We start from the raw sequence: 15,541 nt of genomic DNA, 5'->3' as shown, positions 1-15,541 counted from the left end.
GTCAGAAATGCTAAGTAAATGATCAATCTCTGCTTCCTGCAAATATCCCCAGCATTCAAATGTTAGTCTTTAGCCAATTCAATTCACTCCCATAATATTAAGAAACCGTTGAAGGCATTGGATACTGTGAACACTTTGGGTGCTGACAACATTCCACCAATAATACTGAAGATGTGTGTTCCAGAACTTGCCACACTCCTAGTCAAGCTGTTCCAGTACACAAACAGCACTGGCATTTATTAGCAATAGAAAATTGCCTCTGTATATCCTGTAAGCAGGACAAATCCAATATGGCCAGTTAGTGCCCTCTAATTTAACTCTTGATTATCAGTAAATTGATGAAAGGAGTGATGAACAATGCTGTCGGGCAGCACTTGCTAGCAATAACCTGCTCTGTAAAGCTCAGTGTGGATTCTGCCAGGGCCACTCAGCTCCTGATCTTCTTATAGCCTTGGTTTAAATATGGATAAAAGAACTGAATTCCAGAAGAGAAGGGAGAGTGATTGCGCTTGGCAAGAAAGCCATATTTGACAAGAGTTGCAACAAAGAGCTCTGGCAAATTTAGAATGAATGGGAATTGGAGAGCAAAAGTTACAATGGTTTTGGAAGTCCATCACCTCTTGTCCAGGACATCATTGAAGGAGTTCCTCAGTTTGGATATTGTCTAATCAATCTGTTCAGAGATGTGATTACACACCTCTGGACCTGAATCTGGGCCTGCTTGGGTTCTTTGACTTAATGCTTGAGGCCCAACTATTCTCACCTACAATATTTATGACCTTCCTTCCTCCATTAGGTCTGAACTGGGGATGTCCAATGATGATGATCAATACCATTTGTGATTCCTCAGATGCTGAAATTGTATATATCCATATGCAGTTAAAATTGGACAGACATCCACATTTGGGCTGAAAAGTGGCAAGTAATATCTGTGCCACACAATGCCTGGCAATAACAGAGAATGTAACTATCACCCTTAACATTAAAGAGCATCAGCATAACTTAATCCCCCACTATCAACATCCTGGAAGATACCATTGACCAGCAATTGAACTGGACTAACCATATGAGTACTGTGGCTACAAGAGCAGATCAAAGTCGAGGAATCATGCAAGTATCTCACCACCTGACTACCCAAAGCCCATCCATCATCGACAATGCGCAGATCAGGAATATGATGGAATTTTCTCCGCTTTCCAGGATGAGTACTGCTCCAGCAACACTCAAAAACATTTTGTAATTACCATGTTCAGTGGTAATGTTGCACACCTCTGGAACTGGTGGGACAGGCCTCATGGCTCAGAGGTAGGGGACACTACCAGTGTCCGACAAGAGCCCTCAACATCCAGATCAAAGTAGTCTGCTTGATTGACAACACGTGGGAAAAAACATTCCACCATTGTAGTGGTAAGACACACTCATGTGTTTATTTAAAGATATATTGCCTTTCCTGCAATGTTGCAGAATCAAAATCTTGTCCAAATGGACTGCAGCATTACAAGTTGGCAGCTCAGCACTACCTGAAAGTAAACTATGGATGGGCAATAAATGCTGGTCCAGGCAACAATACCCAGATCCCATGAATGAATTCAAAATCTGTTTTCGACAAATAGTTCTTGTATTGCCTATCAGTCGGTTTTGCAATTGGTGCTTTATTTAGATGAGCATATGTGAGTGAACAACAAACAAAAATTACATTAATATAGCTTTTGACATTTAGACGTGAACTGCCTTTGTAGTGCAGTCATTGTTCTAATGTAAGAAATGTAGCAACCAATTTATATACAAGTCCGTACAAACAACAGAATTTAATGATATGACAAAAAGAAGGCAAAGGACCAGCATTTGATTAACTCTGAGTGTTGTAGATTAAGTGAAGGCAGTGTTTATCAAGCTTTATTTCACTATGACAGTATTTCAATACTTGAAAATCTACATGACCCAACGTGTGGAATCATTAGAAGGAGGTAGGGAGCTGCAACACCAGAGGAGGGTGGCAAAGATATTTTTTAAGATCCTATCTTTTCACTGTTTTTGGCACAAAATCCAGTTATGCTGCACCTTTTTTTTAAATGTTTAAGGATTTAAATGTTAATTTACATGTTGATGCTAACACTAAATTGTGAGTTCCAAAGCAGCCGATGCTTCCTTGGAGCTTGTGACTTCAAATTCTCATTCCCCAAATTTGGGAAGCCCTAATTTAAGGGGTAACCTACTCAGGAGGCAAACTTAGCACTATACCTACTTAAGGTGAAGTTAAAAGAATTGTGAACTGAGTAAATAAGAGATTTACTCATTACATAGTTTGGCAGAATCATGCATGCACTTGATGTGCCCATTTTGTCTTACAAAAGAAATGATGCCCTTGGAGACACTTAAAAATGCCTTTGGAATCTCAGCAGAATCTCAAAAAAAAAGTAATTAATAACTACTCCAACTGAGGATGGAAGGGAGCATTTTGATTTGCTCCTGGTAATTCCTGTATCCATCACAAAATTGCTGTGTCCACTAGATGGCAACAAGACAATATCCTGTCAAAATTGTTCATAGTTGTATTCACAATTTGTTCAAAGGTTGTATTTTCTCGAACAGTGGTGATTAAATTAATATGAACTGCGTCGGAGGCTTTCGCACTGATGGAGGGTAGGATCACCAGTAGATTCTGGCAGGCTACGTTATTCCCACAGATCATGATGGAAAAAGTCCAGGACACCAAGTGCAGAAGAAGAGTCAAAAGAATAAAAGGGAGCTCATTTGATTTGGATAAAAGTCAGCATTCCCTAACTGATTCACATTTTAAAAATAAGTAAAATTTACTGCATCATTTATTTTCATATCCTTTTGATATATATTTTCTGTGTACATTACTATCTGAAACTCGCTCCTCTTCCTACTTCAATTCCTGTGCTTTGCTCCCTTTTTTTGTGACTATTTCAAAAGCAGACTACAGCAAATGTTGGAAAACTGCATCAAAAGCAGAGAACACTGGAAATACTCTGGTTTTAGCTGCATGTGTGAAGAGAGAAACACAATTAACATTCCAGGTTGATTACCTTCAACAAAAATGGAGTAAGTTATAAATGTAACAGGTTTACGGCAAGGTATAGGGAGGGAAAAAACCTTGGTCCCTGATTGGGTGGAATAGAGGATAAAGTGAGGACTGCAGATGCTGGAGATCAGAGCTGAAAATGTGTTGCTGGAAAAGCGCAGCAGGTCAGGCAGCATCCAAGGAACAGGAGATTCGACGTTTCGGGCATAAGCCCTTCAGGAATGAGGCTGAACGTGGCTGAAGAGCTTCTGTGCAGAGTAGATTACCTGGGGTGTGCAGTGAGAGAGGGACTCACTGAAATCCTTGTAGAGGGAGGAAGAGAGCTTCTTCAAGGAAGGCATCCTTGCAAGAGGATTCGGAGTAGGTTCATCATCCTGAAGAAGGGCTTATGCCCGAAACGTCGAATCTCCTGTTCCTTGGAAGCTGCCTGACCTGCTGGAATAGAGGATACATGAAATAACACACAGACTGGTGATGGAACACAGTTAAAATCAAGAAACAAAATGTGGGACTAGAGTAAATGTGCTGCAGTCCGAAAAGGATAGTAAGAGATAAACCATAACATGCAAAAATGAAGGAGATGAGAAGAGGGCATAGTGTCAGGGGTGGCAGAGGTTATAATCGGAAAAAATAACTCACTGGTCATTCAGAAGGCTGTAAGGTACCTGATTGAAAGATGAGCTGTTCAATAAGCTTACATTGAGTTTCATTGGAGCCCTGTGTTAGGCTGTCTTCCATCTCTGCTGGAGTATTCAGCCACCACGATCTGTCCTTTCTTTTTGAAAGAACAATCCAATTTTTCCCAATCTTTCTATTTATTTAGCACTTCCTGAAGCTACTATAATTTTTTTTAAATGAAAGATATTTATATTACACATTTAACCAGTTCACTTTTAAAAATACTCCACTGTTGCACTGCACAGTCCAATGTGCCAATTTTGCATTCCACTCGTCAGCCAGCTTGAAACCAGTCCTTATTTTTGTACTGAGTCTTTCTTGTTGAATATTAAACCTGCATGTTAATTCCTAAAGTACTTGCCCACACTTGGGTAGAGTTTATCAATGTCGGTCGTGATGCTGTCATTTGTAGAATCATGCCCAGTCTAGTCCATATTGCAGATGTGGAAAGAGAAATACAAAATTAAAATTTGCCTGGTCTCTGCATAACATCATAGAACCTGACTAAAAATTCATTGAGTAGATCCATTTGTGGTTTTTTCTACAGGCAGAGACAGCCTTACACCCCACAAGTGGTCTTTTGGGTGTTGGAGAGAATGAGTGTGTTTCGTAAGAACTGACAGCCATCTTGCTTCAAATTTGGATCAAAGGAATGAAATCCTTGATTCAAAAATTGGTTATTACTGTTCAGTTGTCAAAGTTCATCCCTGTAATATTGCAGGATTTGTTTACTGACAATGCATTAATGTATTCCCACAGCCCATTGTTTTCAGCAGCTTCCAAGACTATGTGGGTAGATTGCAGAATTTCCTGTCTGAAGTGGTTAACCATCTTAAAGAATTGGAGTCAACACTCACTGCACTGAAACTCGAAGAATTAACACTGGAAAGTCCTTCAGCTATTGAGGTACAGAATTATATAAAGTCTGACCAAGAATTTCCTGTTGGACATTTATTTTCAGATATTTTCATGAGTTTTGTGTTTACTGTATTATTCACCATTCCTTTACAAATAATAAAGAACTGCCCTTGTTTACACTTGGGGCCATTTGAGAATGTTTTGAGAATAGTGGCACCAGCACTGGCTGAGGTACAGGAGCAGACAAATAGACAGTGCTGTTATTGATACTTTTCTTCCAGACACTTTTCACAGATATTTGGGAAGAAATGAACAAGGGAAACCATGGCGAGTTTTGAGAAGATTTGTAGCTCAGGTTCAGGTTCTGGATGTAGGTTTGCTCACTAAGCTGGAAGGTTCATTTCCAGACGTTTTGTCACCCTGCTAGGTAACTTCTTCAGTGGGCCTCCGAGCGAAGCACTGTTGATAATTCCTGCTTTCTATTTATAGGTTTGGGTATCTTTGGTAGGTGATGTAATTTCCTGCAGTGAAGTCATTTCCTGTTTTTCAGGGGGTGGTAGATGAGATCTAACTCTGTGTTTGTTGATAGAGTTCCGGTTGGAATGCCATGCTTCTGGGAATTGTGCGTATCTGTTTGGCTTGTCCTAGGATTCCTAGAAGCATGACATTCCAACTGGAACTCTTATCAACAAACACATCGAGTTAGGCCCCATCTACTACACCCTGATAAAAGGAACGGAAAATGACATCACCACAGGAAATTACATCACCAACCCAAAGAAGCCGAAACATCTAAACAGAAAGCAGGAATTATCAACAGTGCTTCGCCTGGAGGCCCACTGAAAATGTTACCTAGTAGGCTGATGAAATGTCTGGAAATGAACCTTCCAGCTTAGCAAGCAAACCTACATCCAAGGGAAACAATGCTAGCAGCGGAGGTAGCTTCTCTTGGGGAAACTATGCCAATGTTTCCAGTGGCCACAGAATTTTGATTCTAGTTTCCTGTAATTGTTTTACTTCCTTTTTGATTTCATGTTCAAAAGAAGGATTTTGGCAGTTTAGTTCCTTTTCTCATTTGATGATCTGTGTTGATCCATTGAAGTTTAGATTGTGAAATTGCATTAAAGTCATTCAGACAAGTGCAAATTTAAATGACAGAAATTGATGCATCTTACTGCTGTAGATGCTGATGCAGAGATTTTAATGACTTATAAAGTTCCCTTACATGAGGTAAGAATGACTGCCCTTGATATCGAGGTAGCACTTTACTGATGTGGACTCAAGGTAACCTAGAAAATATTGTACCATTGGGAATTGGGAAAGCTGCACTGGTTGGAGCTATTTTCAGCACAAAGGAAAAATTCCTTCCTTTTGTTGTTACATGTTCTTCATCTCAGGCCCAGAGCATCACTGTGAGAGTTCCTCAGAGTGGTGTCTTAGGTTCAACCATCTTCTGTCCATCATAAATCAGAAATATGCATATTTGCTGATGATTGTACTGTGGTTAGCACCATTTGTCACTCCTCAGATACCCATTCCACTCATACACTTAGACTGGACAACATCCAGGTTTGGGCAAGTAAGTAACAAGTAATGTCAATGTCACATGTGTCAGGCAATGGCCAACTCCAGAAAAATATCTGAAAATCTGATATCTCTGAATCTCCCAAGTAACAAAATTCTGGGGGTTACCTTTAATGGAGATTGAATTGGACACTACCTATTAACGAGAAATTGAACTGGACCAGCCATATCAATGTGACGACAAAAGCAAGTCAGAGGCTGGAAATTCTAGAGAAATGACTCATCACCCTCTCCCTAATTCCTGTCCACCATGTACAAAACACAAGCCAAGATTGGGATGGAATACTCTATCTGTCTGGCTGGGTCCGTTCAACAACAGTCAAGAAGCTTGATACTATTCAGAACCAAGTGGCTCACTTGGTTGACACTCCATCCACTATCTTCAACACTAAGTCAACTGACACATTGGTGACAGTATGCATCATCTACAAAATGCACTGCAATATCTCAGCAAGGAAGTTTCAATAATAACCTTCTAAACGTCAACTGCCTCAAAAGGAAGAGGGCAGCAGATTCATGGGAACATCATTAACTTCAAGTTGCCTGCCAAGCCGCAGATCCTACTGTCTTTCTTTTGCTGTTGCTGGGTCAGAATCCTACACCTCCCTTCCTTGCTAAGGGTGTATTCACATTACAAGGACTGTGGTGGTGAGGGCAGTCACCATCACTTTCTCATGGTCAGTGCATACTGATCGAGCCAGCAATGCCACATCCCATGAACAAATTTTAGACAAAAGTTGGTGGCATAGAATGGAGTAGATTGAGAATTAAGTGCTTCTCTTCTGGGGCTGTCGTTAGTTCCTGCACAGGCAAATTTAACATCTTTGCAAACCAAGGCAGTCTTGGCTACCTTGGTGCAGTCATGAAACTACCTTTCACCTGTGCACTTTTCTACAAGCAAAATGGTAGCAATGAGAATTTTTTTCTCCTGTAAATTGTTCAAGTCTAGATGGATAAGAATGGAATGATGTACATACAGACATGGTTGGCTGAAGGGCCGATTCCTATGACTTACTTTTCCATGTTCTATGTATGCGCAGTTTGATCAACCAATGGTTGAAGAGGCCAAATTGAGGTAATGCATTAACCTGACACTGAAGTCCTATGTTCTGGAACGTAAATCAGGAATGATTGTCATTGAGGTTGAATAATGTGCTTTTGTGGCAATTCTGCAAGTGTTTGCATTCTTAATAATGTGGGTAATTATCTTGTAAGTCAGAGCTAGTTCTGCAATTTACATTGAGGCAAATTTGCCTGGAAAGTGTGGAACAACAAATGAGATTTTATGTACATCTGCAAGACTGTAAAATCCCTTGTGTTTGCTGCCTGAGGCAATGCCAGTTGTCTGGTACCGAGTCATTATCCTACTGATAACCACAGCCTTACTGAATCAAGGTGGCTTAACAGCTTCACCTGAAACTCTGGCAAACGGTGCATTTTTATAATGCAGATCTGCAGTTCTGCACTGTTGAGGATTCAGGATTATAGATGGATTTGAAATGGTAACCATGTTCACTAGGGAACTGGGATTCTTCTCAGTTTGTCACAGTTGGCCCTGTTTTAAGAATAGGTTTGTTTTAATTAAATAACCAGAGAAATTGCTGATATTATATGTTGGTGAACTGCATTATTTTGGGCAGCTTTGTGTTTTTAATATTTGGAAGTGCTTCAGCCTTGACTTTTGTTAGGCTTTGGATTTTTGGAAGTTAGTGTGTTTGAAGACTACCCTGGAAGGGATAATATGTTTAATCTCTGGCATATGGAAACTACTTGTGCAGTTGAATTGAACTGAATTTATTGTCATGTGTGCCGAGACACACTGAAAAGCTTTGTCATGCAAGCAATGCAGGCAGATCACGTAGTTAAGTAGCATAGATAGTAAATAATAGGTAAACAGCGACAAAAACAAAAACACAGGTGCAGGCGAATGCTAACAGTTTGAGAGTCCGTTCAGTATTCTAACAGTAGGGTAGAAACTGTTTTGAAATCAGCTGGTGCGTGTGTTCAGGCTTCTATACTTTCTCCCTGATAGTAGAGGTTGTGGAAAAACATTGTCAGGGTGGGATGGATCTTTAAGAATGTTGGTGGCCTTTCCTTGACAGCAGGCCTGGTAGATTCTGTATATGAGAGGTTGGCCTTTGTGATTGTCTGGCTGAGATCACCACTCTCTGTAACTGTCTCCGATCTTAAATGGTACAATTGCCATACCAGGTAGTGATACATCATGACAAAATGCTCTCGATGGCGCACCTATAAAAGTTGGCAAGGGTATTCACCATCATGCCAAATTTCCTCAGCTGCCTGAGGAAGCAACAACAGTTGGTCTATCCACTGAAGAATGCTGAATGAGTATCAGTCAGCCACATAAGCAAAACAAAATGAGAACGTTTAGTGGTACTGTTGTAGATTTCGTTTATTCAAATGTTGTCTGAAATGACCATTTTGTACAAAATGGTGATAGTTATGTTAATCACTGGTGGGAATTGTAATGGAATTGCTTTGACTTGATTTAAGATTAGTGTACAGCAGCAAACCAGCAGACACTTTAGAAAGTAGTCAGTTCTATATGTTGTACAAGTTAAATCTTGTACTTGAAGCCTGTCTCTTTAGGAAAAGAATAAAACAATTGTGGGTGGAATATTAACTGGAGAGTTAAACAGTATTTTGTTTATTGTGTTACAGTTTTCACGCTAAATGATGTTAAGTGATAAGTGAAGTAAGACAAAGAGTAGTCCTAAAGGAGAAAATAACTTTTAAGTGATTTGGTTCTCCCTACACCAGCACAAGGAGGCACTTGAATCTTTAAATTTAAGTTATGTGTATGTCTCCAAAATATGCTTAAGCATTCCATGTAGTGGCTGTTTGGTTCTGCTGTAAAATCTTCAAAATACTTTTAAAACCTGTTGGTGTCATAGGTATTTTTCCTGAAATTTGCTTGACTGCATTTTAGCTGTTAAAATGGTTTTCCTCAGAACTGACTCTTCCTTTATAGTCACACTGCTTAATGCACAACAAGGGGAATTCAAGTTGTGATGACGCAACTCTTTGGACAATGCAGCATTTTCTCTATATCACATTAATATGATAATATGTTCAAGTTCTGGAATGGGATTTGAATCCTACAGGTGAGAGCTGCAGTTGAGTCAGGCTTCATTCAAATTAGCATTCTCACTTGAGAGGTAAACAGTAATCAACCAGGTAAAAGATCGCACCTGGGGATTGAAGCCAATCAGCACTGCTGAGGTTGAAATATCGTGTGATTTTTTTTTGCACAATGTTGCTGGTGATTAATATTGACACTAAGTGCACAGAATAAAAGTGTTCAAGTCCCAAACACTTGTATTAATTACCAAAGGAAGATAAACAATTACAAAATAGACAGTTATATTTGTGCTACATTGTTTACATAGTTTGATGTATATGCAGTTTCTGGAATGTTTTGGAGTCACTTGGACCAGGGAAGATGACTTGGTGCTATTTTTACTAGATTGTTTAGGTAATGTTTGGGGGCCTGGGTTCAAATCCAGCCATGGCAGATGGTGGAATTAGAATTCAATAAAAATCTGGAATTAAGAGTCTGTTAATGACCATAAACATTTGCCAATTGTATGAATGTCCTTTTTATGAAGGTCAAGTACATGTGACTGTAGACCCATAGCCACTTGATTGGACTCAACTCCGCTCTGGGCAGTGCTGACCTAGCCAGTGATGCCCTTATTCAGTAGATGAGTAATAACAATAATTATTTTATCATTGCTGGTAACTGAAAAAAAATTTTGTTACTGGTTTCAGGATGAGCAGAAGTTTTCCCGGACGGTGCGAAGTAAAATTCAAAGCAGCTACCAACGTTCTCTACAGGAGATTGGAGAGCTACTGAGAAAGAGATTGGACACGGTTAAAAGCCTGAAATTTTAACTGTTTGAGGTAGAGGAAGAAAAGGGGTAACAGACCAGTGAAGAACTGCACGGCTATGCCGTAAAATCCCGTTACAAATACAGTGTGTTCCTAGGACCCCATCAGATACATCAGCTGATGCAGAACATTTACCAGAAAGCATGAAGGACTTTGCAACGAAAGAGTTTAAAGTAAAAGGTTTTTAGAACAAAAAAGGTTAATAAATTATGTACATAAATTCAGAGTCAGAGGCCTTCTCTCAGACTTGACAGCAATATTTTTAGAATCTGTTGGGTGTTTCTGTTGTGTAGTTTTGTGCATGTTGCACCCAGCACCATCGCTACTAAATGCTGAAAAGTCAAATGAAACATTAGACTATGTTCAATTGCAAACATAGTACCTGTGTAGGTACTGACATTTTGACTGCAGCTTATACAACACATATGGGTGTACAGAATGTATATGGATAAGTACCACGTGTTCCATCATAATTTATTCAACATTTTAATTTTTTTTTAATTTGTATAAAATTGTGTTGTATAAGCAGAACTCTTTCACAAACTGTTCTCCTTTATAGATCTGGCTCCTCAAATCCATTCCCTTATTTGCAATTTTTTTTTCTGATCCTGTTCCAATAAGCTTAATTTGGGGAATTTTTTTTGCTTTTTATGTGCTTGCTTTTCTATCAAATTTTGTTTTATTTCAATTGTGTGAGAGCTGCTGACCCACATCTTGTTACTGATGGTCTTGATTCAATGCTCATTGCAGTATACAGTCGCAGAACAGACTGTGGGGGGGGATTTCCAGACAGTGGAATCAATGCTGTGAGGCATTAATGTTGTCTCTCTCATTTCTCTGTATTCAATGCCTCTTTGTCAAACAAGGAAAAGTGTGTTAGCATCTAATGTACAAGAACATCCTTTCCATTGTCTTCACAGAAGACAGAACTGAGGAAAAGAAAAACTTAATGTATTAAAACAGTTCTCATTCAGAAAGTATACTTTGACAGAAGAGCCTAAATTCCATGAGGCATACTAAAATACGAAACAACAGTAAGGTTTGCATTTTTATTGCACTAATTCCTTGGTGGTATTTGTATTTTGTTAACATCCACACACACTGTTGAAGGCTCTCTACACTGTTGCAGCAACATTAATTTGTCAAAAATAACTTTAAGTAAAATAACCTGTACTCAGATACACTCCAAACAGTATCCCGGCTCCCCTACTGGTTGAGCATGTAATATGTTTTTTAAAAAACTATACAGACCAAAATGGTGAACAATTTGCTAATTGATCTTTGCTGAATTTACTCATCTCATTTGAGTAGCATTACAATTCCCTTTAATAGCTCGGGTAGGAATGAGAAAGTAAAAATTCATTCCTAGTCTGAAGCTGCTGATCCATCTAAGAAAATTATGTGGGTATTGATTGAGACTGAACTTTAATATACCTTTGGCGCACTCAGAAATAAATACCTGCCAACAATCACAGTGTGGACTTGTGTGGAAAATCCCCTTATTTGACACACTGCTAAAGAGCTTCTGTTTCCAAGTGTCAATTGACACTTCTTTTAGAAAGGGAAAGACGGGAAAGGAGTTGAATAATTGAGTGTGCCAATAAAACTTGTGGATCGGTGAGGGTGGTATGTATCAGAAACACTTATATTCATATTTATATAAATACCCCTGTTTAAAACCATGGCCACTAAATTGGAGCATAGAGGCAAGAGAAACTGGGGTTGTTTTCATGAGCAGAGAAGGTCAAAGGTTTTCATTGTGTTCAGATTTATGAAGTCTTTTTAAAATAAATAAGGAGAATTTTCCGGTGACAAAATGGTCAATTAATAGAGGATGAGTGCTGCAGATAATTGTGAAAAGAACCAGAGGTGAGTGGAGAGAGACATTTCTGCATCTCTCATCTGGAATACAATTCTTAAAGGATCATATTCAAAAATAACTTTCAAAAGGGAATGAAAAATGGAAAATGTTGCAGGACTTTCTGAAAAACAAAGGAATGGACCGAATTGGCCAGCTCCTTCCAACATCTGTCACATGTATGTGGGCTAAATGGCTTTCATTCTGCGCTGTATCTTACTATGATTTAATGGCATACTCAGTTGGCACTCAGTCCTTTAAGTTCATGATCTAGATCCAGTCCAGATAATCCCTTTCTGCTGCTAACAAGAAAAGCTTGAATTTTGTTTCATTTAAATTCATTATAGAATATCTCTCAGGCCTTAATAGTATTGAATAGAAATATCTGGTTTATTGTGGATTCATAACTGAATTTGGGATAACCTCCCATTACTGAGACAGACTAGGTACCTTTACTGCCCAGTCAACCTGCACAAATGTGAACTTTGTCAGCTTGACCAAACAATTACAAGTTAAATAGTATTGATGTAGTGATATAAATGCAATAAAAAATATGGTTTTGTTTTTTTTTAATCCAGATTTTGGCTCATCAAAGTAAAACTTGTCATGCTTTGCATTAGCAAGTTATATAGTTCCTCACAGCACTACATATTGCATGATATTGGAAGTGAAATTGCATTTAATGGTAGAGTTGATTTCATACTTTAGAGCTGACAGATCTCTTGATTGCTTCTAAATGAGATTTATACAATAAGTTGAGCCACTATATAATGCACACGATAAGCTGTATGTTCTGGTGAACTTGACCTGAAGTTGAACAACAGGATATTGTCATTAGCTATAAACTCTATTTATAATTCTGGAACAGCCAGAATGTTTGTGACCGTAAATTTTGCTACGGAGTTGAAAGGCCTGGTTATGTGCATTATTCTCTATTGTTAACATTTTCCTGGCCCAAGAGATGTTTTATCATAAAACTAGCTGTTGCTTTTAAAATCTAAAATTTGGGTTTCAAATGATTCTTCATTTTAAATGATGATGAATTGGATGTGTGAAAACTAAATTGTGGACATAATTGCAAGAATATCTTTAACAGGTATAATTCAAGTTAGCTCATAGGTTTCTTTTTAAACTGAGTTTGTATTTTCTATATATACTGTTTTTAGCTGTTTTATTCCATCTGAACTCAGTGTTACTGTGTAATCAACTAGAACCAGGGAAGTTTGCCTTCTGCACCTTCCCTCCCCCAAAAGTAAGCGCCTGTGATTTTTTTTTCCCTGGCTGAGCAAAGATTAGGATCCAATTTTGTGTAGAGTCATGAGGTTGGACTAGCATTGCACCAGTTTGACTGGAACATTCTGTGGTTCTGTGTGTCTTGATTTTACTATTTGTGCTAATGTGTGCTCAGTATTTGAGGCAAATGCTTACAAAGGCATCATGTGAGCAGAATTCTTCAGAAGTTATTCATATTTTTTTAAATCTCCAAATCCCAACTGAATTATCAAATAATTTCAGAAACTTTATACAATGGTACATATAACACAGAAATCATTTGATTCTATTATCCTTAACTGCACAGGACCACACACTTGTCATTGAGACCTGCATATTTTTTAAACTTCCTTCATCAAATAAACTTACTTAACTGTAGAAGAGTCATCGTAAAAATGAAAAGGCTCATCTATTACAACTTTGTAAACGGCTGATAAATTAATTGGACACTTTACATTACTACCCCCCCCCCCCCCCCCCCCCCCCCCCCCGCACATTTATTTTCTCTGCAAATTAAGGGAGCAGTTAAGAAACCTTGCTAACAGAGTACCAATGCTTTTGGCTTGGATGCTGTGAGCCTTACAAATGTGGCACTTTGTGACAGGGAACATATACCTGTTGCAGGAACATTTCCCACTTGTTTAGTTAGCTCAATACAATTTCTGATAACTCAAATGGTGCAGCTCAAACAATTTATTGAGAAACACACTCTAAATCTGCCATTCATAAGGCAACGGCCTAATAGTATTATCGCTCGACTTATTAATTCAGAAACTTGGCTAATGATGTGGGGCTTTTGGTTCAAATCCTGCCATTGCAGATAATGGAATTTGAATTCAATAAAGAATCTAGAGTCTAATAGTGACCACAAAGCCAGTGTCAAATGTTGGAAAAACCCAACTGGTTCCCTGATGTTCTTTAGGGAAGGAAATTTGCCATATTACCTGGTCAGGCCTACAAGTGACTTCAGGCCTATAGCAATGTGGTTGACTTTGAACTACCCTCCGGGCAAATAAAGATGGACAATAAATGCTGGCTTCACCAGAGACACCATTTTGCTGTGAGTAAATAAAAAAAATTCATTTACCTTGCTTCATATTTGAGCTGTATGATTGCACATTATTCCATTCAAAGCCATTTCCAACTTGACATTGCAGTTGAGTAAGACTCTTTGAGTCATAAAAAGCTATACCTGTAACCTTTTGTGTACAACATGCACATAAATAGGCTCAAATATTAGTGAAATGAAGGACTGTGTAGAAATGTGGACTTGTTTCCAGTTAGGATTTTAACAAGCTGAATTTTATAGTTCATTGCAGTGTATTCTGGATTTGGTGAGTTTAACTTTGATATATATTTGTTTCTGAAAGGGAATACTATTTTACCTTCCTATGTATTAATACCTTAATTTTTAACTGCTTCACTGCACCTTTGCCAATCTTAGAAATTTCTTAAATTTCTATAATTTATTAATTTAACAAGGCATGTGAGAAACCAGTTACATTCAATCTTGTGTTCATCTTTTATATTAATAGAGAAAATTCAACTTCCAGCACAGTCCTCAAGGCAGTTTGGTCAATAATTTAAAACATTCTCATGACCTCTATCTCAATTCTTCAACATTCAGTAGTCACTAGACAGCTATTTATTTTGACCTTGCACTGTCAACTTTTAGTTTTGTTTCCAGGGAGGGCAAAACATGTTGAAAGGTGAACCTGTATTTCTATTTAAAATGTTAATACAGGCAAATGCATTTGCACTGATTTCTGTTTTCATTGCAAGAGGGTAAAAAAGTCATGTTTTTTCCCCTGCATTTACCACCTCATTCTGTTCTTCAACACACAGCAAAGATTCTGTACACGTATATCAAGTGCAGCTTTTTGTCTTCTAGTGCGCTACTTTACATGAGTATATCAGTGACTATTTTCACTGTTCGATCCCATCACAGCCACAATTAATACTCTGCATCTAATATCAGCATTTGCACTTTCCAACTGGAATGGATGCACGATTGAATGGATCTGTCAAAAAACTCATGTAGGCATGATAGGGTGAGTGATCTTTTTACGATATATCATTTTGTGGCTTACGTGAATGTTTTCCTGTGTCCTTTAATCCAAGAGTATTGAAGTCCAGTTCTTGCATTTACTAAAATCTGGGAGCTGAGCACATTTCTGTTTAATTGCATTAACAATTGACAGCAATTGATTCAACATAACTTGCAATTCATCAATAAAAGATATTGGTTTATTGCTGTATTCCCACTACTGCCATTGACTTTGCAGCACATCCACTAAATTATCTGGACAGGAGTTTAATAGTTTTCTTAA

The 15,541-nt window shown here is 38.3% G+C and overlaps 1 protein-coding gene across 1 annotated transcript in view; it reads left to right on the top strand.

Moving 5' to 3' along the window:
• The window catches only part of naa25 (N-alpha-acetyltransferase 25, NatB auxiliary subunit), a 96,701-nt gene extending 84,191 nt beyond the window's left edge, over window positions 1-12,510 (top strand). Inside the window, exons 23-24 of the mRNA XM_060843531.1 lie at window positions 4,487-4,633; window positions 9,962-12,510. Of these exons, the coding sequence (XP_060699514.1) occupies window positions 4,487-4,633; window positions 9,962-10,084 (270 nt within the window). The 3' untranslated portion in view covers window positions 10,085-12,510. The remainder of the gene's footprint in view (window positions 1-4,486; window positions 4,634-9,961) is intronic.
• Window positions 12,511-15,541: the final 3,031 nt, after the last annotated feature.

This window comes from Hemiscyllium ocellatum, chromosome 24, assembly GCF_020745735.1.
Source record: "Hemiscyllium ocellatum isolate sHemOce1 chromosome 24, sHemOce1.pat.X.cur, whole genome shotgun sequence".
Lineage (NCBI taxonomy): Eukaryota > Metazoa > Chordata > Chondrichthyes > Orectolobiformes > Hemiscylliidae > Hemiscyllium > Hemiscyllium ocellatum.
Note: the sequence above shows the minus strand (reverse complement) of the source record. Positions and strands in the feature narration are given on the sequence as shown.